General features: G+C 32.8%; 1 protein-coding gene across 3 annotated transcripts in view; it reads right to left on the reverse strand.

Annotated features, from left to right (window-relative positions):
- The window catches only part of LOC118187551 (nuclear receptor subfamily 2 group C member 2-like), a 313,745-nt gene that overhangs the window by 5,476 nt on the left and 282,634 nt on the right, over window positions 1–25,635 (reverse strand). For all 3 annotated transcript variants that reach the window (XM_085809580.1, XM_085809578.1, XM_085809581.1), the window contains 9 exons: window positions 25,040–25,073; window positions 17,484–17,656; window positions 14,853–14,925; window positions 11,566–11,722; window positions 11,028–11,167; window positions 10,585–10,722; window positions 10,058–10,184; window positions 4,128–4,264; window positions 777–822 (listed from right to left, as the gene is read on the reverse strand). In XM_085809580.1, coding sequence (XP_085665706.1) covers window positions 777–822; window positions 4,128–4,264; window positions 10,058–10,184; window positions 10,585–10,722; window positions 11,028–11,167; window positions 11,566–11,722; window positions 14,853–14,925; window positions 17,484–17,656; window positions 25,040–25,073 — 1,025 coding nt within the window. The remainder of the gene's footprint in view (window positions 1–776; window positions 823–4,127; window positions 4,265–10,057; window positions 10,185–10,584; window positions 10,723–11,027; window positions 11,168–11,565; window positions 11,723–14,852; window positions 14,926–17,483; window positions 17,657–25,039; window positions 25,074–25,635) is intronic.

A 25,635-nucleotide genomic window follows, 5' to 3' on the forward strand; every position in this document is an offset into this window, starting at 1 on the left:
ATTTGATATTACAATCATAAACGTAGATGCTTATGACCTTAGAAATACTGGACATTTTCTGAGGCAATTGGCATAAGAGGGTTCGTTGCTATACATACTTGTAAGATCAAATAAACTGCAAATTTATATGTACTTTTACAGTATACTGCAATAAAATATTTTCAATATTTAGAAAACATTATTTGGAAAACAATGATTAAAGAAAATCTTCGACGAGATGACATTCTGGCATGGTGAGAAAGAATAAGAGGGGCAAAAATAACTGAAAACTACTGGGTTTGTGGAACAGAGATGTGGAGTTTCAATGATATTCCTCCTGCTTTTAAAATGCATTAATCAATCCCGAAAGCTAGAAAATATTTTTGATGCCTAGTAACATAAATAATTAAGCTATGTATTATTAAGCCTCTTTACATAGCTGTTACTAACTGGTCTATATAGTATGATGGTTATTAGAGGTTGACTATACGTTGCTGTCTTCTTGTTTAGATTCAAGTCCTGTACCAGCAATGAAAGTTTGTGACTATAATAATATCACTCCAGAATGAGAGGATTTAAAACCTGTTAATTTAAAAGTCCTCTCTAGTAAAGGATTGTAGGAGGGAAAAGGCACAAGAACTTTGGAAGATGTCAATCAAATTCAGCACGCGGCTCAGACAGAAAGCTAAATTATCCCATTCATTGTTTCCATTATTTTTAATTTCATTTTCATATTTCTCTTATTTAATTTTAAAGTACATAAATATAACAAATAAATAAAATAAATGCAAACTTACCACTGTGGAAGATTACTCCCTGGCACATGTCCTCCTAATGGAGAACCTAAAATAATATATAAAAAGAATAAACATGCATATCACACCATACACAGAAAACTCATAAGAATAATATACAAAATAAGACATAATTAAAAAAATATTGAAACAAATATGCTCATTTATTAGCGATACATCACACGAAGCAAATGCACAATGATTTCTAGAACTTCAGAAATAACAACATAAAAAGGATATATTTTAGAACAAACTAGGGTATTTATTGAAAGAAGCATATTAAGCTTACCCTAATACAATTTCAGGGTTCATACAACAGTTGAATTTTTAATAAGTTGATTTAAAGGTACAAGGCTGTATGTAATCAATTACTACTGGATCACTAAATCGAGTTTTCGAAGGTAGGCAAAAAAGTAAAATATAATAGCTTTCCATACACTCATTAATGTTGCATAAAGAATATACGGTCCTAACTAATTGCATGACATTTTAGTTTCTTCGGTATGCAATAAATAAATTTGTACCATGTAGCTACATATATCCACAAATGAAGATATTTTCATCAGATGCAGAACCATACAATAAATGTAAGATTAAAGTGCCCCATTTAAATACATGTAGAATTTGTGTACAGAGACACAGAGTAAATGCAGCAAGCACTGCTTATACTTTTGTTATAAGTTTAAAAAAAAATTAAATCTTTTTTCATCAATTAGCATTTTGCATAAACAAAACAAAATTTGATTATCTTCTAATTCAACCATACAGCTTATTCAGTACAACATGCCATGGAAGCAAGCTTGTGAAGTAAACAAAACCTGTGAAAATCTTATATTAGAAAATCTGAAAAGAAAAAAAAAAAAAAAGAAAAAAAAAAGAAAAAAGAAAAAAAATGGGTGTGGCATGAACGCACTCTGCTGATCAATGTTTATTATTATTAACAATATTTTTATCTTAAACATCTTATACAATGAAGCTTTTTATTATCTCGAGTTGATTTATTTTGTGAATTTTACTGTCAATTTTGCTTTTCTTAACTATTACATAGAATAAGCAGTTATATTTCCTAATAATGAAAAAAGAAAATTGCATGTTGTAAAAAAATAAATAGACTTGTTTGTAATTTCCTTTCAACTTTTAATTCATTCATTGAAAGATTTTTGCCATACCCAAATCCCTGAAATCATTAGCAGTTTGAAATTGCTTAGTTTTATCAGATGCCAATTTTTATTGTTGCTAATATTTATTTATAGTCCAATCACAGTCACAATTTATCTTCGCTGGCATCTTTACTTCCACTAAGTCGAAATACTTTTGATGAGCATTTCTCATAGGTTCTAAAGAAAAACTATACAGCTAGCTGAGGAAAACATAACAAAATTCAAATGTGTTTCAGCTATTAGTATCATTAAGCCGGCACTTTAAATGCATTGATTTATGTCACATTACGAAAAGCAGCAATCTACTCATTACTGATGTAGAACTGCTCTAAGAAAACTTTGCTTGACTATTCTAAATTTATATTTACACTCTGTAGAACAATACTAGCCAACTTCTACACATAAGAGGGACAATTTAAAATATATGCAGGCTAAACATAATTAGCCAATATTATTGAGAAGTACATCCTGTAAATACATTTATTGTGAATATTTTAATACACACTTATGTTTCTCAGTTTATTTAACTTATGTTTCTCAATTTAAACTTTTTTTTGCCACAGAATGAACAATTAAAATGGCAGCACCAGAATCCTCAATTTATTGCCAATCATGTGCAATCTTTGAATCTTTCAAAGCAAGCAATGCAAGACAATATGCTTGTTACAGTGAACTCTTCTCATGGTGACCATTTCCTTAAAATGACCACATTTGTAAGCGACAAGTATTTCTGAGAGTATAAAGAAACACTCATACTGCACATCTGCTCTCTAAGAGAACCACCTTTAAGGAGACCAAAATCATTTGAAACCATAGACGGTTGTTTCCTACAGAGTAAAATATAATAATATTTAGATAGTTTTAATGGTAACAAGCCTATGATGCTATTCAAATAAGGGTTCATTTTTATTTAAAATATTAATATGTATTGTAATGATTTTTTCCACATTAACTTCAACAAAATAAAGGTATATCTAAAATAAAGAACTGATTTATTTGCTTAGAAAACTGAAATTTCTTATAATACAGAAATGTATCATATATCACGTAATAAGAAAAAAAGACAGCTAATCATGCATTCTATATGTGAATCTCCTACAATTCAACATGTATCAATTTTATACCATGTATGAATACTTGATTCAATATTGCAAAAATTAATTACCCAATACTTATCTAAAAAATGTAAGGACAGTACCAAAACAATATAACAATTTTATTAACTTGTCACTTTGTCAAAAATCACATACAGTCCATGAACCATCAGTTGGCTATTACTGTTCTACAGAAACATACATCTTTAGTAGTAGTTATTTTTATTTGCATGTAAATTTGTCTGCATTTTATGCTTTTTATAGGCAGTCAGTGCATGCACATCTATTGATCTTCCTTGTTTTCACTCAAATGCACACATTCTCTTATGCACACACACATATATTTTCTACATACCTGATCAACAGAAACATTTGACCAAGCAAGAATATAAAAAGAAAACATAGAGAGATATGTCAAAAGCGGGTATAAGAGCAGTGTTGTTTCAAAGAAATAATACTAACATTAACTCAGCACAGGAATGTTGTAAGGCATTTTGTCACCTGGTCCTAAACTGCTAGTCCACCTGGTTCTTCTACTCTGCAGGTCCTAAATTCTGCTTTCCAGTACCTCCCTAAATTTTAGTGCAGTGTCCTAATTGCACCAGCTATGGCACTTGATATGGGTGGGCAGAATACAATAGCTATGCAAGTGCAAACCTCACATCACAGTTATAGCATTTATTACCCATTTAGCAAGTTTTACCATTAAGCCTGCCTCGCACTAATGCTTTGTAGGCCATTTCAAATAGTTAAGTTCAGAAAGAAAGTGCATTAAGTATTAGTAGAGGCTAGTAATGACTATTAAATGCCAGTAAGAAATCTGTAAGTCTGAAAACAAACTTAAAACATAAGTGTACGTTAACCTCATGTTATACTATATATAAACTGAATTTGAAAATAAACTTATAAGCATAAAAGAAGCTGTGGAATAATTAAGCCTTCAATTCAGTCTATCTATCAAAACTACAGATTTCAAAGCTGTAAAGTTTGAAACATCTGAAGCTATACACTGCTGTCACGTATAGTTTAAATATAAAAAATACATTAAAAGATTAAACTTATTACTTATTATTTGGTTTTAATATGCAATGCTTTCATACCCATTTCTGGCGTGTATTCACTGGAATCCATACTCAATATATAAGGAATGATACTGTCGATTTGAACATTTCCAATAAGGCCAGAGAAAAATAATTCTTCAGTGATTGATGGTTGCAATGATCGAAGAGCGGGTAATCTGTAAAATTAATAAAAATAAGGATTAAAGTTATTTGCTTCAAGTTTTCAAATTTACTTATCTAATGTATTATGGTCTATAAAACTTGAATAAACTGAAGAAAATATTTGCAGAATGTAACAAAAGGTCATATCTTCAGACAAAATAATACCATTCCTTGTTAAAAAATAATTTACTATATGACATCGAAATTTTTAAACAACAGTCAATAAAATAAAAATTTTTTCAGAAGAACAGTTGTCCATAAGCAAATTCAGTTATCAGTTATTAGCAAGTTCAGTTATTCAGTTTTTCACCCCCCCCAAAAGTTGAAGGAATGGTAATGCTTATAAAAACTGATATATAATGCATACATACATGCAACAACAAAATTTTGGCTTTAGAATGTTCTATTGGAGAATACCCTGATTTAACAAATGGTTCTTGAATGAAATCTGCCTGCACAATTTCATACACAATAGCAACTGCTTCAAAACCAAACTATTGTTCTTGTATAGGTGGGAAAATATGGAGATTCAGAAATTTACCTTCTTTGCAAATTTTATACGTAAAAGTGTGTAAAAATGTGCTACCTTGCAGTCTTTGCTTTAATTTAGCAAATATTTTATTCCTACTCATAGTACTTTAATTTTCTGATCTCCAGGCCTTTAAACAAGCAGGGAAAAATCAATGCTCTTGATTTTTTTTCTAAATTTTATTTACAGGTAAATGTATTAATTAAATTGAAATTTCCTTATTGTCAGTATACGGAAAGATTATTAGAAAGAATCAGAGCTAAATAAATAGCTTAGCCATTTCTTTTTAACTTCAAATCCTCATTAAATACCTCTTCTTGAAATTTCAGTACAGCAGTACTCGCTGGTAAACTAAAAATATTCTAATTTAAGGGCTTGATCATCTGGCAGAATGTAGTGAGCAGCTATATCTACCTTTTTAATAGCTATACTACTTTGCGATGAATTAGCAAATTAAAAACTGATGTTATGATGATTAAGATTAATCCTCTGAACATTAAAGTCATGAATATTCTTGTTTCCGAGCACTGTCAATAACTGCTTCCAGAAGTAAATTTCCAGAATCCTGAAGACCAAGAATTCCAAGGCACCTTTCATGAAATTGAAGTTTAGTGCAGTTTTCTCATTATTCCACTTATAGTCAGTTAATTATTTTGAATGCTCACTAGAGTACACTAATAGCGGGACAAATTAAATCAATTTAAGCCTAAAGATGAGAATTTAAACAAACTCATGCTAGCAAAGCATTTGTATTAAAGACACCAAATAAAAATTAATTTTTTTCATTTTCATTCAATATAAGATTTATTATCATTAGAAATGGCTTCAAAATTTCGACATGATGTTCTATAATTAATCAAAATTCTAATTATCACTAGCAGAAATGTTTCAATATCTCCTTATTTATTTTTCCTGCAATAGGAAGCATTTAATCAATCTTTTCCTACAACTAAAGCAAAAAAGGCAATAATCTATAGTTCTCACTTAAAGAATATATCAGCCAATTACTAGACAAATATAAAGTAAAATATTCATATACAGATTTTCTTCAAGAATTTTTGAAAGAAAAGTGTTATTTTTATCAATTCCTCCCTCATCCTTTAAAGACTAATTGAACCAGATTTTCTCCTTCTTATTTCAGATGCAAAACTATTCCTGCCTCGCACTAATTAAGTTAGTCGCACTAGTTAACAACACTGAAGTGCAATTATTATTAAAAAATCGGACAAATTTATATGGGCAGAAATTTATATATTAAAAACAGATTCTTCTCACAAGTAAGGATTCTATTATTTAACACAAAGAACAATAAACACTGAATTTCACAATATAAGAATAATGATTAACCATCATGATACAACAACAACAAAAAAGGTAAGACTACAGTTCAATTTCAAGACCAATTATTTTATTTATTTATTTATTTACCATCAGATGAGCAGCTGCACCGCCTTTAAGACATTCAGCTTTTACGCTCAACTGATGGAATCATCTACCAACTGTGTTGTTATGTAAAATACAATAAAATTTTAGAATTTTGATAATTACATAATAAAAATAAAATATCAAGACCAATTACTAGCAATGACAGTTGATTATGTAAAAAATACTCATGAAAGACCCATTTACAATCTTCTGATAGTAAATGAGCAAAAATTTCCAAAGGCCATATATATATGTATATATCAGAAACAACAAAATATGATAGCTGCTTTAAAAATAATTGGCAACCTCAAAATTAACATTCTAGATTTGGTTCTTTTTCCCTAAATTCATCTGTTCTCCCAAATTCGAGAATCTTCTATGTATGTAACAACCTTAAATTAACCAATCACAGATTAGCTCTACAATTACATCAGACTTAGTATAAACACCACTTTCAAATTAATTCAGTAATTCTCAACCAGTGGTATGCATACCACTGGTGGTACGCAAGAGAAAAATATGTGGTATGCAAAGAAACAAAGTATTTTCAACTATTAAGTTCAAAAACTTCGTAAAGGAAAAGAACAGTTGATAGATATTTTCTGTGATCGAACTCTAACTGAAGATTTCAAAAATAACACACTTGTTAAATTTTGATTGAACAAAAAAAAAAAAAAAAAAAAAAAAAAATATTAAAGGCATCTCAAAGAAAGCTATTAAATTTTTATTGAGTTTTTGCACAACCTATTTGTGTGAACAAGGATTTTCTTCCATGTTATATTTGAAAAATAAATAAAGAACAAAATTAAAAATGGATTCTAATTTATGGTTAAAACTAAGTGAAATAAAACCAGAAACTGATCTCTCTTAAAAAGACCCAAATTTCACATTAAATTTTAGAATTTAAGTATTAGAATATTAGAATTTAAATTTTGATATTTAAAATGGTAACCAATTTTTAATCTAGCATTTTTTTATGTGTGCATATTTAATACAAATAGCCAGTAAGTTGTGCAAATGGCAAAATATATATTAGGTCATATAAATGTCTCCGGGCTTTTTTGCCACTAGATGGTGTTGATGCCTATATATCCGACAACACTCACCTGGTTGTCTCAAACGAACATGTGCTTAAAAGGTGATATTCAGCTTTCATTGTTTGTAAAAATAGTTTTCTAATTCATTGCTTGTGTAAAACGTTATACTGATTTGAAAATGAGCGAATTATCTGAAAAAATACGTTATGTGGTGCTTTTTTACTTTAAAAATGGTAAAAAGGCAGCAAAAACATGCCAAGAATTGTAAAGTGTATGGTGAGAATGCTGTGAGTGAACGAAGGATCCAGGAGTGGTTTGCTCGATTTCATTCTAAAAATTTCGATATCAAAGATGCACCTTGCTCTGGTCGGCCAGTCACTGAAAAAGGTCTATGAAATTTTGCAACTGGCGGAGCAAGACTGGCATGTAAGCTGTCAGGAAATAGCAGAGGTACTAAACATCAACCACATGACAGTTTGGAATCATTTAAAAAGAGCAGGTTACAAAAAGAAGCTCAATTTTGGGTGCCATATAAATTGCAACCTGGTGAAACCATCATTTTGGGTACTGTACTGTGCACAACTCGACTGTTTGAACGAAGCAATACAGAAAGAGTGACCAGAATTGACCAAAACAAAGGGAGTTATGTTCCATCATGACAATGCACAGTCACACACATCTTTGATGACTGGGAACAAATTGACGGAACTTGGTTGGGGAATTTTCATGCATCCACCATATAGCCCGAACCTTGCACCGTCTGGCTACCATTTTCTTCGGTCTCTGCAAAATTCTCTTGATGGTAAAAAATTGGCTGACTGAAGAGCCACTGAAAATCACTCGCACAAGTTTTTTGACGATAAACCACAGAAGTTCTACATCGCTGAAATTCTGAAACTACCTGAAAAATGGCAAAGGATCATAGATAATAATCATCAATATGTAGTTGATTAAAACTAATTTTAGTAAAGAAAATTTTTGTTCAAAAATGTACCAAAAAAGGGCAGACTTTTTATATGACCCAATATTTTTTTTAATACAGTCAAAAGTCTTTAATCCGGACTCGTCGGGACTTTGGCAATTCCGGATTATCGGTTTTTCCGGATTATAGATCATCAGTTTAAATCTAGTAAGATGGCATGCAGAAATAATAAAATTAAAAATATGAAACCGTAATTTATAAAATAAAGAGCAATTATGATCTAAAGGGTATCAAAATTTACAAGAAAGCTTAATATTTATTTGTTAAGCTTAATATTATTTGTTAATTAAGCTTAATATTTATTTGTTTACTTTATTAAACATGTCTTTCAACGTGCACATGCGTAAAGCATACATTATGCATAATCGAAATTAGAAAATTGCAACCAGAAAACTATTTGGGTATTCGGGATATTTATAATGACGAGGAATTTGATTTAAATCATATCAAAGGCGGAGTACATCGAGATGAAATACTACATTTACAGAGTTATAGCTAGGGTTTTCAGCGCCCAGGGGCAACTGAAGATTTCGCGCCCCTTCTGCTTGCCAAAGATGGAAAACACTTAATTCTAAAATTTCTTAATAGCAATTTGGCGCCCCTTGGTTGCTGCGCCCGTGGACAGATTCCCCCCTTGCCTCCCTCTAGCTACGCCCCTGTACATTTAGTAAGGAATTATAAGCCGAATAAAATAAAAACATCTGCCCTGAAGATAAGGATAGTGCTGACAGATCAACTTCCAGTTCACTGCGCGCCGCGCCGTACCCCCCCCCCCCCCGGCAGAGCATGATAAACAGATTTCGGAATGGTTAGAGAAACAAAGGATATGCCTTTATCCATTTTTTGCAGCAATTCCACTTTTTGTTTGATGGACATCGAAACATGCTTTTGCTTTGTAGATCCTTTGGCAGCTCCAGAATCGGAAATTCTTTATGACATAATCGAAAGTTCAAGCTTACTTTTATAAAATTGTTCTAACAGTCTGCAAAAAATAATAAGCCGGATCCAATTAGAAGATTAAGAAACAATGCAATCTGCAACATTAACTGAAATAGATAATTAGATAATTTTAACTTAGCTTATACCATCCGTTATACATTAAACGCACATGCGTAAACGTATTATGCACATTCGTAAACGCATAATGCGTTTACGCATGCTCGGAAAGTTTGTAGCTTTGAGGTCCGGATTAAAGACTTTTGACTGTATTTCTATTGAGAATTCGCAAAATAATCATTGTAAAATGTAGTGGTGATAAAAGTTTTTCAATATTTGTTTAGATGGTAAGCATTGATCAAAAGGTTGAGAACCGCTGAACTACATCATTCTTTCTTTCCCTAACTGCTGCTCTGTCAACACTGCATTGCTTTACCTTGCTTACATGCTTATGTCATTTCTTTTAAAAGGCAACGTACATAGAAATTTATCATATTTCATTATGATGGAATCATAGAAATGTGTCGTATTTCATTATGATTGGATAAATATCTACCAAGATGATTTTATTATGCGTGGAAATAAAGATTGGGAAGTCGTCTAATTAATTTTTGTATCAGTGTCATCTGTTCGTCTTCCCAGGTTGCCACTATGCCATCATGGCTATGCTTCAAAATTATTACATATATATATATACTCAGTGGAAACTAATTTTACATTCAATATATTTTGCCATTTTAGTACTCTGCTGGCAAGCTTGCTTTAGTACTCTGCTGCTTGATTCTCCCTTCCACACATAGTTACACATACAGTATACAAATAATTTAGGAGAATAAAAAAATAACTCCATCATGAAAACAAATAAGAAACTAATATTCAAATTTCATGCAAAAAGTACCTCAAAAGCAATTTCGGAAATCTGTCATTATTTTCAGGAAATGTTTGGCCAATATAAGATCGAAGTTCTTGGTATCCTTTTTCTTGGAACTTTTCTACTTGCCTTGCACTGGGCAAAGATGGGTGATCTAAAACATATACATTTTAATATAATTATCTGCATATCTTGTAATCAGCTGACATAATTAAGTATTAGTAAGCAGAAATTTAGTTAATAAAAATTCATAAGGATCTAGCAGTTTAAAAATAGTAACACATACATGTATATAATATATCTTCCAATCATCAAAATTCAATGTATACTTCAATAATGATTTCTATTCATTAACATGAGTTGAAATGCAGCAAGCATAATTCCCTTGCTAATATCCAAGTTATATTTGCTGCAGCAAATGTAACTCAAATATCAGCAAAGGAAATTAATATATAGCTATATTACTCATGCTTATAAACAAAATGTCATATCCTTAACACTAAATTCCATTCATATTTTATTTATTTTTTGAGCAACTAATTGAATGAGCTTACCTGGGCTGAAAAGAACGATAGCTTTTAAATAAGCATATTCATGCTCATCAATCTGTAATCTTAACATGGAATTTACAAAATCTTGAAGCTTGCATATGTGATCAGTTACTTGTTTTACACGAGAGGCTGATAAACGATCTAAAGAAAAATAAAAGGATGTGACTGATGTAGCCACATACTACAAAGCAAATATTACAGATTGATATAAATTTTAGTAATTTCTGTTGTATTTTTGTAAGTGCTTTCTTCAAAGTCATTATCAACACATATGAATTAAGAGTGTTTATACTGGAAACAGATGACACATTGTATTTTACACCAAAAATGAAAAAATAAATAAAATAAAATATAAAAACGAAAAATAAATTGATATATAAGTATGTATTATAAATATGTTCAGTTAACAAAATATTGCTCCCATTAGATAAAATAAATGAATTTACCTTGCTGCACACTTGACTGTAAGTGACTTATTATCGCAGTAAAAATAGTTTTCACAGACATAACTTGAGAGCACTGTGCAAGACCCAAAGTAAACAACTCGCTCCAGCAACTTCTAACCAAAGCAGCTTGAACTTCTGGTCTACAATAAATATAGAGATATTAAGTCTACTGCTAGCTTAATTAAAATTGGAGATGTAGAAATATGTCAATTTACATTGCAACTAAATTGATAAAAAATGCATCTGATCAGAAGATAATAATAACAATAAATGTTTGGTCTTTTCTTTTTACCTATGACGAATTTCCTAAAAATCTAAGCCATCAAAATAAAGGATTAGAAGAATTTATCTAAAACCGCAGAAATAGAAGAAATTAGAAGGGAAAAGTTCACGTCAGTTACATCTATACAACTACAGTAAAAAAAAAAACGCAACTAAATCGCAGATAAAATTTTATAAATTTAATTTTTAAGGGATTAAGTCAACAGCATACATGTTTTTTTGTATAAGTACTTGAGATAAACATCTAAGAACTTACTGAAGTAACTGGAATGCAGGTATGGATCTAGCCCAATGCACTGAAAGAAATAAAAGCCTAGAACCACTTTCACATATATAGTGGACGTTGAGGTAAGACGAACCCGGATTTGGAGTTGTCAGATGAAAAGCTACATGACACTCTAAAAGTAATGGACCTATAAAAAAAAAAAGGTAGATTTGGTTTTAATTTCTGTGGAATATTAGTTGGAATCAGAAAAATATTTATTATATTACTAACACAGTACACTTACGTAATTTGAGAATTTAATTAAATGAAAATTTAAGATAAAGAACAATAACATATCAAAATAAATTAATTTAAATACAGGTTCCTCTTATTTTAAAAGCTGAGTAAATATTTGAAATTTTCATATGCTGAAATGGCCAAAATAAAGAATCAAATGCCAAATTTTAAGAAACATTTAATATTCTTAAGACTCTACAAAATCCCCTTTTAAACCCCACCAAATAACAATTAACACAAAAAGCAAGACTGTTACAGTGATTACTCAATTCGGATTATTAACATAGAAGCATTGGATATGGCCAGAAGCATTAAATATGGCCTAGTTTCAGTTTTCCAGATTGGCAAATAAAAATGAAAAAAAAAAAAAAAATTAAGTAAATTTGTAACCTGTATTTTAATGCTACCGAGATACGAGTATAACGATTATAATGTCACCACTGAAGAGCAGTACCAATTAATGAATAAAGCATACATTATGCATAGTCAAAAATAGAAAATTGCAACCAGAAAACTATTTGATGTGTATTCGTGATATTTATAATGATGAGGAATTTGATTTAAATCATATCAAAGTACATCGAGAGTACATCGAGATGAAATACTACAATTAGTAAGGAATTATAAGCCGAATAAAGTAAAAACATCTGCCCTGAAGATAAGGATAGTGCTGACAGATCAACTTCCAGTTCATTGCACGCCATGGCGTCCCCCTCCCACCGCAGAGCAGCGTGAAATTGATAAACAGATTTCGGAATGGTTAGAGAAACAAAGGATATGCCTTTATCCATGTTTTGCAGTAATTCCACTTTTTGTTTGATGGACATCGAAAAATGCTTTCGCTTTATAGATCCTTTGGCAGCTCCAGAATCGGAAATTCTTTTTGACATAATCGAAAGTTCAAGCTTACTTTTATAAAATTGCTCTAACATTCTGCAAAAAATAATAAGCCAGGTACAATTAGAAGATTAATGAACAACGCAATCTGCAACATTAACTGAAATAGATAATTAGATCATTTTAGCTTAGCTTATACCGTCCGTTATACATTAAACGTGCATGCGTAAATGTATTATGCACATGTGTAAATGCATATGCACATGCGTATTATGCGCATGCATAAACGCATGTGCAGAAAGTTTGTAGCTTTGAGGTCCAGATTAAGGACTTTTGACTGTATTTGTATAGACGTACATTTTATTATACTATAAGCTATTTCTCCCGCCTTCGAAGTGCAGTGGTCAGCACGCTGGGTACATATTCCAATCGTCCACGGTTCTAGTCCCAGCATAGGCGCTGCTCACTTTTTACATCTTCTGCTTCTAAATTACCTAATGTCTCTACAGTGGTGCCTGAACTAAACGGTTGGTGAATGATGATTCTCCACACCCAGAATTTGGTGATCGGGTCCCCTAAACCTCAGTCGCCCTTTAAAAGGGAGAGTATATAATGCATTTCTCCCATCTTAGCATGCCTTCGCAGTGTAGTGGTCAGCACGCTGGGCGCGTATTCCAGAGGTCCGTGGTTCGAATCCCGGTGAAGGTTGTGCTTATTTTTCACATCTTCTGCTTCTAAATTACCTATCATAAAAACAAAATTTAGATTTTATTTATTTTTTTGATGAAATATATCCAAAGCATTTAGGATATATATGTTTCTCTGTAAAGGGCTGTTCCCACTGGGTTTTATCTGAGCTAATGAAGACAACTGGCATAGCCGACCCATCTCCAAAACCAGTTTTTTCCCATAGGGCACTTAAGTTGAAAAATCTGATCTGCAGACAAAGCAGAGTTAGTCAACACATAGAACTGTGTTAGCTCAGATAAACCCTAGTGGGAGTGGCCCTTAATTAGATCAACACATTATCAATTCATTTGACATATCTGCACAGTTCTGTTTCAAGATCTGTGCTGAGATGTATGCATTCCATGCTTCAGTTATTCAGCATTATGAACCACTACCTAAAAATGTTTGAAATTCAGTTCACATTTTGGAGTACTTTCTCTTAGAGTAAATTTGTAACTAAACAATTATTTTTCTAATGTTAATGGTATCAATACTTTCAACTCTTGAACTTGTGATTTCAATAACTCCTGTGTATTTGCTGAACCTAGTTTACAAAAGTCTAATTCCACTTTAATAAGGAAAATTCTGTCAACAGCTGTAACTACCTTTATTCGACACAAAATCAGTTGCATAGTGTAAAAAGTTAAGTCCATAACAACTTTCATATTCCTTAATGGCTCACATTGAAATCTTTACAGCGGCATTTTTTATGTCAAACTTTTTTCAAAATTATATAAATGAAAGTGAGTTATCACATATATCTGAAGCTGTAAGAAAAATTTACTAAATGTAAAATAAAGAGAGATTCAATTAATAAATCTGTTAAGTAAAAAAAAAAAAAAAAAAAAAAGTGATAAACAAGGGGCTGATGTCTTTCAGGATGGATAATATTTGATTTCATTCACATATCTGAATAGTAAGTTCAATATTAAAGCTCCGGTTATTTCACTGAATAGTAAGTTTAATATTAAAACTCTAGTTATTTCACAACTTATAGAAACACATTTTTATTTAAATTCAGGAAGACTTCAAAGCAACTGCGAAAATAAATGTGCCAGGGATTCTGCTAGCATGCAATAATTCTATTATAAAGGTATCAATGATTTATTTTCTTTAAGTTTCATTTAAGTTTCACAGAATTAATTTTTTTTACAGTATTAATTTCTTTCGGTGTTCCTCAGCAATAATCATGAAGTCTTAAACTGTTTTAAGCATTTGTCTGTGCAGAAAAACAGCAATGCAACCTAATGCAATCCATTTTAATTAGTTCAAGGGGGAACAAAGCACATTCTAAGCTATTTATTTCCAAAAAGTGCATTAAGGGAAAAAAATTCTAAAAGTGATCATTTAAGAAATGTGAAAGAGAAATATAAATGAGCAAAACAAATATAGAATATACTAAAGTTAAATATTACAATGTTGGAATATAAGTAATTTAAACATATTAAAATTCAAAAAGGAACTTTAAAACTTACCATCAAATTCAAACAATGAATCATTTTCAGGTTCTAAATGTAAAGCTAACTGGTCAGAACATCCACCAGCTACCTATAATATTGAAATAAAAGTTATGAAAAATGAATGTTAAGTAATTTACACAGTAAGATTTCCATTAATCAACAAATATTGTGGTGCACACTCTCCTTTAGACTCAGAACAGAAAACTTATTCAGAGTTTAAGTAAGCATACATTAGAAATTCAGGAACAAATAAGTGTGTAAGAAGTGACATACATGCAACATTTGTTTCCACAAGTAATGTGTATGTAACAGTTAACCGTACAAATGATATATACTACACTAGTGGAACAACAGCCCTACTGAACCAAGGCCTGCAGAGCCCCAAAATCTGCTTTCTTGACCATGGGCCCCGGGGTGCGGGAACATATGCCCTGAACAAGGGGTCAGCTTGTTGTAGGACACCCATTGTTTAGTCCCCAAGCACACTTGGTACTCATTTTATCGACCCACTCAAGGGATGAAAGGCAGCGTCAGCCTTGCCCAGCAAAGGAAACAAATTATATATATGTAACATTAATTTTTAATTTTTAAATTGAAGCTAATACAGAATTCCTTTTATGACACTGATAGAATGAAAACTTTTTATAATGTAAATGAATAATGAAATTTATTACCAAATCAAACAAATGAAAACTACATTCATCAAAATATTTCACTTACAAAAACAAATAAAATATAAAAAATAAATGTACACTTCTAAACAATGAGAAGTCAGTGATAGCAAATAATAATAACAATAGTTATTGTTATTAATAAATAGCAATAATTATTAATAAATCCCAACTGTTCTAGCATATTATAACATTTTGAGTACATCATTAAATTTTCTAGCAATTTATCTGCATGGTTTTTAAAGATATTTCAATATTTCATTAACATGATATGATTATTAAGGGATATTAATTTATGTTGCATAAATGGGAGGAAAATAAGGAAATTCAGTGTAAAAATAAGCGCAAATAAATATAACATTTTTCTCCAACTCTAGTTTTACCAGAAAATCAATTCAGTTTTATAAAAGCCTCGTTATTACTGTTACAACATGTTGTAGAAGTTGTAGCTGCTGAATAATAAAAATTAAGAACGCCTGGTCAGAAGGATAGACATATGGCTGGAACAAGTTTTTCTGTATCTCCAACAGTAATAGAATAGATACTATGCCACTGATAAAATGGCAAAGGAAAATATCAGAAGCTTTGAAGAAATCTAAACTAAGGAGTGTGTTAGTATCATCAATAATTTCGGCGTTCAAAAATTGAACGTTATGACTTTAGTTTAACACTGGAATGCTTTGATGAAGTTTTAATGCTGTTTTGTTTAATATACCAGATATATTAACTTAGAATCAATTTCAAACATGTGTGGGTTTGTTCTCAATACATAACACCGCGTTCATGGCGAATTTTATAAATATGAAATAATTAACCTGCATATTCACATTTAATTGTGCTAATCTGTATGTTGATTTTTTTTTCATTTGTACACTAGACATGCACATAATCTTCTTTTTTACATTAATCTGAAAAACTATTGTATCACTATGCACTGATGAGCCAAACATTATGAGACTATCCCCACATTTTTCAATGACATAGAGGGCAAGTGATTAATTGCAGATGGTATTTAACTGCTGCTGGAGAAGATAAGGAATCATTCTTGCATTTACTTTTGTGAGTGATGGGAAAGGCTGCTGATCTAAGTGAATTTGATAGAGGGCAGATTGTAACAGCCCAAAGACTCTGGAACGAGTATCTCTGAAACGAGTATCTCTGAAACTGCACGACTGGTAGGTTGTTCACAATCTGCCGTGAAACAGACTGACCAAGCGTCATTGTCAACTATGGCTACAGTGGGACCACGAACATTGAGACTGGGCCATGGATATAAGTGGAAAACAGTTGCCTGGTCGGATGGATCACTATTTCTCATTCACCCTGTCGATGGTCATGTCAGGGTATGCTGTCTTCCAGGCAAGCAATTTCTTCCCCCGAAACAGCAAGTCACACACAGACTTGTGGTAGCAGCATTATGCTTTGGGAGATGTTTTCATGGGTAGCTCTGGGACCCTTAGTTGTGGTAGAACAAACCATAAAAAGCTGTGGACTAACTGAATATAATTGCGGATCAGTTACACCCTTACATAGTGCCTGACTTCCCAAATGGAAATGGAATCTTCCAGCAAGATAATGCCCCATGTCACAAGGCTTGAACAGTGTTGTTCAAGGAGCATAAGGAGGAATTCCAATAAATGCCTGGCCACCTAACTTGTCATATCTTATCTTAGCCTAATACAGTGTATTTGAGATGTCATGGAGAGGCAGCTCAGAGCTCAAACACCACCATGTTGGAATACCTCGACTTTGTGTGACTACTGCTTAGATATTTGGTACAACCTGTCTCCAGTCATCGAAGAAGAACTTAAGACATCCATGCCAAGGTGAGATGGAGCTGTTTTGCATGCCAAAGGTTGCACATTGCATTATTAAGTAGATTGTTTTGGCTCTTCAGTGTATATCAAATGAATAATTCCAAGATTAATGTGATTCACTAGGTAATAACTATGCAATAAATAAGGAAATATTTTACCTTAACCATAGTGTCAAATGCTTTGGATATAACATTGCTGCTGTCCTTAGATAGCAATCTGTTATGGGAATCCCCATTAACAGTGACTAGTGAAATATCGCAGTGACTCTGATCCCCAGGGCCTTGCTTCATAGCAACTAATGAAGTCACTACATTAGCTAATGTGCTTAAATCTGTAAAAGAATTTTTTAAATATATGAGGCAAAAATAGAAGAAACATGCTCTTCTAACACTGACATGCAAATACTTCTCAAAACTACATCAATAGAAAGATAAACATTGTTAAGTGTATATAACAATACATACTAATTGGGACTTTAACATGATCATCATTGAATATATGCTCGTTTGGATTAAAAAAGTTAGGCAATTCCTCATTAATTACAATCAGAACACCATTAAATGCAATAAAGATGTTACAAAAGAATTTTTTATTGAATTATGAAACAATTGCAAAACTGTTATACAAAGGGGTGGATCATCAGCAGTTTTTAATGAAAGAATTTTGAAACGAGACAACGAACTGAAGAATGATGCCTTCCTTCTGACTGATATTTTCATGGTGCATTTAGACTGACAGATGCATACTGAGTATAAGATTGTTTGCAATTAGGAACACACCTTCAAGATGCTCTAAAGCAGTGTTTCTCAAACTTTTTGGTCTGTGGACCGATAAAACTTACGAAAAAATTTCACAGACCGGTGGTTCCCTCCCCCACTCCCTCCGCACAAAAAACTTTACAAGGTATTCAAGGTGTGATGTGTGGTGTATTTAATTATGGTAAAGCACACTAGGGCTATCTGCCTACGGGGAGGGATGCCTTTGTGGAGGACTTTCTAAACTGACTCGTATACACGTTACACATAGGGAAAACCACAAAAACGCCCATGCAGCCAGCCCGTTCATGGGATTCGAACCTCGGACCAAACTACCAGTGTTCAGCGACTTTACTGCTCGGCCACTGGTGGGCCACAAGGTATTCAAGAATTACTACATAAGTTAAATGTAATATTCTTATTACCATTTGCCTATACTAATATTTAAATATAAAGATAAGTAAATATTGTAATTATTACATATCAGTATAATTATCATATACTGTAAGTAAATAAACTTTTGAGAAAAATCACACAATATTACAAAAAAATAATCACAAAAACCCTTGAATATAAAAATGGATCAGTGACGATCCCTGGACTAGCAAATGAGGATCCCTTATCTACCATACCTGAAGAACCAGTTGTCAACCTCTTCTCATCCTCAAGTGGCAACAACTGAAATAATCGGAATTCATAATAATGCTTTCGTTGGAAAAAAATCATCTCTACAAACAACACATTCAGGTTCTGGACAATTTTTTTTTATTGTGGCCAAAGGACAAAACCATATTTCAAATAGTCTGCGATATAGTGCCTTACAAAGCTTTTTTTTTTTTTTTTTTTTTTTTTGTCAGATTGTGGACTATATTCACCTTCATCTGTATTCGAAGGGAGCGGATGACGTACTTGGTTTTGGAGAATCCTTTCTTTGCATGGAATTTAGTAATGTACCTTTTGTTTCCTTCTTACTCATCCTGGTTATTGATTTTTAATCTACCTAAAGTTAAAGAAATAGTAGTTATATAGCAAAGTATTAAATTCAGTGGTTATTAAAAACTTACGCTAATGTATAGTTTTCAGTTGTCCAAGTGTGCAGAAGAATGTAAGCAAGATAAAAAGCTAAACATTACTTAAGACGCCTTAAACACTACTATAGATATTCAGCGTTCAAGTAATCAGTGATACTCACGGCAGACAGGGACACACTAACTGGTGTACTAATTGTACAGCACGGCAATTTATGAAAAGCAATTAGGTACATAGTTGCCAGTTTGTTATATTTTCCATCATCAATCATATTAGTTTCTAAACTAGTAAACTATAGGTATTGTTACGAATTTGGTATTTAAAAAGCTAATATTAGTTCAATTATAAATTAATTGGTTTTATTTCTCGTGCAGTGCAGCGCGTGACGAATATTAAAAGAAAGCTAAGCCGGAAAAATTAAAAATACAAGAGCGCGTGCGTTAAATAAATAAATATCTCTTTTTGATTTCGAGAAAGAACTGGAAAATTCTAGCGCGTGATTTTAAAATCTTATAAAAGGAGGAAAACATCTCAGTTTGTAGTAGTTACTTAGTTTGTTGTTGTTTAGAAAACTGCCGTTGTTGATTATAGCGAATTCGCGGATTAGCGTTCTTTAGCTGTTTTGAATTACGTTCTATTGTACATTTAAGTAGTTAAAAGATAACTACTGTGAGATATTGTGATACTGCATGATAATTTGAGAAATTTTAAGCATTTCTGTTGTGATAATAATAAATTTTTGTTCATTTTTCATCGGACTTGTGCATTTATTTCATAACGAACCCGTACGCACACAACAATTTTTGGTGTCAGAAGTGGGATTTGAATGCCAATAACAAGAGCGATGGAAGAGCAATTAAGGCATTTAATATCAGCCTTTGCCTCATTTAAAGAAGAAATGAAATTGGGCCAGGAATCCCTCAAGGAAGAAATGAAAGCGGCACAGGAACAAATGAAGTTGGGCCAGGAATCCGTTAAAGGAGAAATGAAATTGGGCCAGGAATCCGTTAAGGAAGAGATGAAATCTCTTAAAAATGAGATGAAAGCAGGTCAGAACGAAATGAAAAGAGAAATTACCTGCGTAATAGAAAATAAATTTGAGGCTATGGAAGGCAGAATAGACGCGGTTGAAACTAAAGTTGGACAAATAGAAGAAAGAGTTTCTTCGGTAAAAGAACAAGTAGAAGAAAGAATTTCTTCTGTAAAAGAACATATAGAAGAGAGAGTTTCTGCCGTCGAACAACAAATTGATGATAGGGTTTCTGCTGCCGTCGCCAAAGAAGTTGACAGCCTAAAGAAGTGCATAGCGACGGTAGGAAACAATTCTGAAGGTTTCAAATTTTTATCGATGCCTGCTCGTTCCGTTCTGAAACTATCTACATATGATGGGAAGACCTCCTGGCAGGTGTATAGGACACAATTTTCTATCGTTGCGGATGCGAATGGATGGGATTCCCAAGCCTGTCATCTCGCCGCTTCTCTAAGAGCCGACGCAGCGGATATCCTTCAGACTCTTCCCGAAAACAAAAGGTTAGATTTCGAAGCTCTGTCCGGCGCCTTGGAGTTGCGCTTTGGGGAGAAGTGTTTAAAGGACTACAGCAGGCTTCAATTAAAATCCCGTCAACAGAAGCCCACCGAATCACTCCAGGAACTCGCCACGGATGTTGAAAGGCTGTCCCACCTCGCATTTACGGAGTGCCCGAGAGAAACGAGGGAAATTCTGTCGCTGCAATATTTCATCGATGGCATCCGGGACCCTGAAATACAGAAAGCACTGCGAATGGCAGATGTAAAGGATGTAAAAAGCGCTCTGTTGTACGCCATGAAGTTCGAGGCAGCCCAGCAAGCAACTAGTAGAGATCGCTACACAGTTAGAGCTGTGCGAGTCCATGAGCCAGTGGATCAACTGATGGCTCGTTTAGATGATTTAGCCAGACAAGTCGAAGATTTGATACGGAGTAGGAGCGAGAAGAAAGTGGCTCTAAGGTGTTGGAGATGTGGTAGTGAAGGTCACCTAAGACGGAATTGCAGAACATTCCAGGGTACGGAATATAAAGCAGATGATTTTACCAGACAAGTCAGTGGCTTGAGACGGAACAGAAGTGAAAAGAAACTAATTCTAAAGTGCTGGAACTGCGGAGTTGAAGGCCACATACGAAGAAACTGCAGAACACCCCGAAGTACGGAAAATAAGACCATTTCCCAGCAACAACGCAGTAAACAAATTAGTGACCATATTGAGGAACGGAGGTTGCCAGATAGTGAAAAACCTTGTTTTAAAGCTCTTAAAATTTATACAGTGAGTGGCAACAATAACGGACTGTCCATCAATGGGAATATCGATGGAGTTCCTTGCAGTATGATCATTGACACAGGAGCTAATGTTACCATCATTAGGAAAGATTTAGCTGAACAGTTTAAAGATAAACTTATTTGGACGCCATCCTGTGTTACCCTTCAGACTGCGTCTGGTGACAAGATCGACATAACTGGGAAGTTAAACGTAAACATCACGTTTGGAAGTGCCGCCTACCATCACACGGCATATGTGGCGGATATTACAGATCCATGCATACTCGGATTGGACTTTTTAAGGAAATACAATTTTTCCTTAGATTTCAAAAACAATAAGCTGCTTTCAGCATCTGATGGCATGACTATCCATCCTCAAAAGGGATCCTCGCCTGGAAATGTCGACGCCTTGTCCGAAAGATCGAGCTCGGGAAGCTGCCGAAATCATACCAGGGTCGAAAAGAAACTCAAGACTACCAGCTATTCTCCATCCCAGAAGCTCTTCTGTCGAGACCTTCGTCTGCCTTGTGACCGCCTGTTTAGTCGCCCTACAGATGCGCCTTCATCGCCTGAGGAACACATCCAAGACGCCCAGGCCCGGTTTGAGGGGATGCACCGTTCTGCACGAAAGCGAGTCAACTTGGCGACGGAGAAAATGAAGACCAGATGCAACACAAGAGCTACTGGACAGAGATCCAACAAAGGAGACAAGGTGTGGTTGTGGAACCCGATTCAACGAAAAGGACTGAGTCCTAAATTACAGTCACCTTCGGATGGTCCATATACAGTGCTGAACACGAATGACGTCGTGGTTCGGATCCGTGAGTCTTCGAATTCTTACGACAGGTTAGCTTATTACTATGGCCATAGTACATAATGTAAATAATTGTAAATAGTATAAGACCATGGTCCATTTTGTTTTTAAATGTGTCTTTGATTTGATTTGTATTTAGTATTTGATTTGCATTTAGTATTTGATTTGAATTTGATAGTATTTGATTTGAATTTGATAGCATTTGATTTGTTTTATGTATTGCATTTATTGTTCATGTTGTTTATTATTGTAATGTAATGCTTATTAATGCATTTATGCCACAGTTGTAAATTTAGCTTTCTGTCCAGGGATTGTACTGCCCGGGACGTGCAGTCCTTGGGAAGGGGGCAGTGTTACGAATTTGGTATTTAAAAAGCTAATATTAGTTCAATTATAAATTAATTGGTTTTATTTCTTGCGCAGTGCAGCGCGTGACGAATATTAAAAGAAAGCTAAGCCGGAAAAATTAAAAATACAAGAGCGCGTGCGTTAAATAAATAAATATCTCTTTTTGATTTCGAGAAAGTACTGGAAAATTCTAGCGCGTGATTTTAAAATCTTATAAAAGGAGGAAAACATCTCAGTTTGTAGTAGTTACTTAGTTTGTTGTTGTTTAGAAAACTGCCGTTGTTGATTATAGCGAATTCGCGGATTAGCGTTCTTTAGCTGTTTTGAATTACGTTCTATTGTACATTTAAGTAGTTAAAAGATAACTACTGTGAGATATTGTGATACTGCATGATAATTTGAGAAATTTTAAGCATTTCTGTTGTGATAATAATAAATTTTTGTTCATTTTTCATCGGACTTGTGCATTCATTTCATAACGAACCCGTACGCACACAACAGTATTGTAATGTAGGTGCTGTTGTAATATCGGTTGTCGGCTGATGACACTTTGGGACAGATAGCTGGATATTTCGCGGACCAGCAAATATTTCTTGCAGACTGCGGACCGGCAGTTGAGAAACACTGCTCTAAAGCACTCTGAAGCCCCATTCCTTACAGCAAATATCATGTTGATGATTCAATCCTGCAATCAAGCGATTTTTAGAGCTAGGAATTCATACTACTGTGAAATAAGTCAAATTCTTCATAACATGGAAAACACAGATATAAGTTACAAAGCATTAGCTAGGAAAACTAGTCACCGCCTTTGCTGAATATGTCATGGGATCATGTCTCAGAAAAAGCAACGGAGAGCTGTTTAAAATACAACAGCCTTTAAATAAATTACAAAACAAAGGAGGTTGAAGTGAATGCAGCATCTCTAAGTAATGTAAATTGTTGTAAACTTGAAACTTTAGTGGATATTCATGGCAATATTCAAGATGATGCACGAATGACAATAGGGAATTGGTTTCTCACACAGATCTAGCACAATAAGAGATGATGAAACTGATGAGAAATTTCCTACTAATGCTGAAACAAGGGCAGTACCTCGCTTATTGTGATTTGGAGGACAACATCAATCAAGTAATTTTAATACACATTTTAACAAACACTATGGATATGAGCAGTTTGGAAATAAAAACAAGTGTAGGCAATAAATCTTTTGAATTAAAATCCTGTAAAAGCATACATTTTTTAAATTTCTTGAATATTTTTTATTAAACTGATTAAATTGCACCGATATTTGTTTATGGAGATATACTTCAGTTAATATTATCAAAAACAGCTGATGCCAAATGCATCACAAATTAAACAGATACTGCTGTAAAAAACCTATTAATTACAGGATCAATAATACTAAATTTAAAATACACAATTTATATTGGCAAATCAAAATCAGGTGATATAACTGTGATTTTAGGTCATAAATTATGCTCACACAGAAAAAAAATAGTATTAAATGTTTTAAAAATTTTCGGGGTCACATAAAACAAATGCAGTGAAACTAGGCAAATCAGATGGATATACTCAAGCCATAAACACATTTTTCTTCAGGATAATGCAGGCAGAAATGCTTATATTAATAGAATATATATAATTTGATACTTAATGTCAGTCAACCTACTACATATTATTTATATTATTCGAGAAAAATATGATTGTCCTAATCACAGAAAATAGCTTTCTAATTTTACAAGAAAAAATCAAATCCCTCGTATATTCTGAAGAGTAAAATGAATTTTCGCTTGATACATGTGTTTATGCAGCTGAAATATGAATATTTAAGTATACAATATGCCTTTATATTTTATATGAAAAAGGAATTCATGTTAAATATAAAAGCCTCATGATTCATAGCACAAAAATGTAGAATGTTAACTACTATTTATCTTGAAAACTGGTAGAAAATATTTTTTAAACTTTTATTTAGCTCCTTCTCATCTTCAATAAAATGCATATTCAATGAAATATAGTTTTCCCATTTTATGCATAGAAACATGTTTAAAAGGAACATTTTAAATCTAAATCATGAGAATGATTCAATGCCAGTAGCACTTGAGTGAGCACTTGAAATGGAAGCTCTCTTTGATACATTCTCGAGGGTACTGATAAAATGTTTATAACTAGTAGCCTAAACCACCAAAATTAAGACACTATTATCTATACAAGAAGTTCATTTCATTAGCATGAAATACATATCTCATTTTTATTGTTGTAAAGATTTGGCTTTTTGAGCAGTTCTACATGAATGTATCCAATAATACTCTAATTTCATTTGCACAAAGTTTGTGAGAAATGCAAAATTCAATTTAATATTTTTTTATTAAAGTTAGATCAATTAGATTTTAATAATACCTTAAAATATGACAATTTTCTAAAAAATTAAACGATGAGAATTTTATAATGAACAACCAGATTCAAAATTTCTTACCTGAGTTGCCAACATTCACGTTTGTCCTCGTGTCCTATAAAGGCAAATTATATAGAAGTTTAAATAAAAAACATAAAATAATGAAATATCGCGAATATAAGTCTAATTTAATAAAACAGAAAAGCATTAATGAAGTACAGAATAAAAGTTATTCAGCTCAGAAATATATATATATGTGTGTGTGTGTAAGAGGATGTTAATAACTTGGCTGACTAATAGTGATCTTGAAGCTCATGGAAAGCAAGGTATTAAGCACTGAAAATTATAATGCAGTAAATAACAGTTCACTGTTTGAAGTATTGGTTAACTTCGGGTAGGCCAAACAAATTTTAAAAGCAAATGTTTTGTTTTAAAAAAATGCAATCCTGAAGATTCAGTCAAAAGACTAACGTACTTCACCTCGCATTAGAGAAAATTATTGGGTTAGCAAACTAAAGCTAATTAAGGCAGAAAAGCCGTAAGATTTGTAACATAGTATGCACATAATCTCTTTCATAAAATCTCTGAATTGAGGAAATTCATAAATGATTGGAACCCTGATATCATTCTCATACAGGAACATAAACTTAATATAAATACCACATGCAGCATTTGAA

Source organism: Stegodyphus dumicola, chromosome X2, assembly GCF_044657685.1.
Source record: "Stegodyphus dumicola isolate Sdum_Otavi_A_Nest chromosome X2, ASM4465768v1".
Taxonomy (NCBI): Eukaryota; Metazoa; Arthropoda; class Arachnida; order Araneae; family Eresidae; genus Stegodyphus; species Stegodyphus dumicola.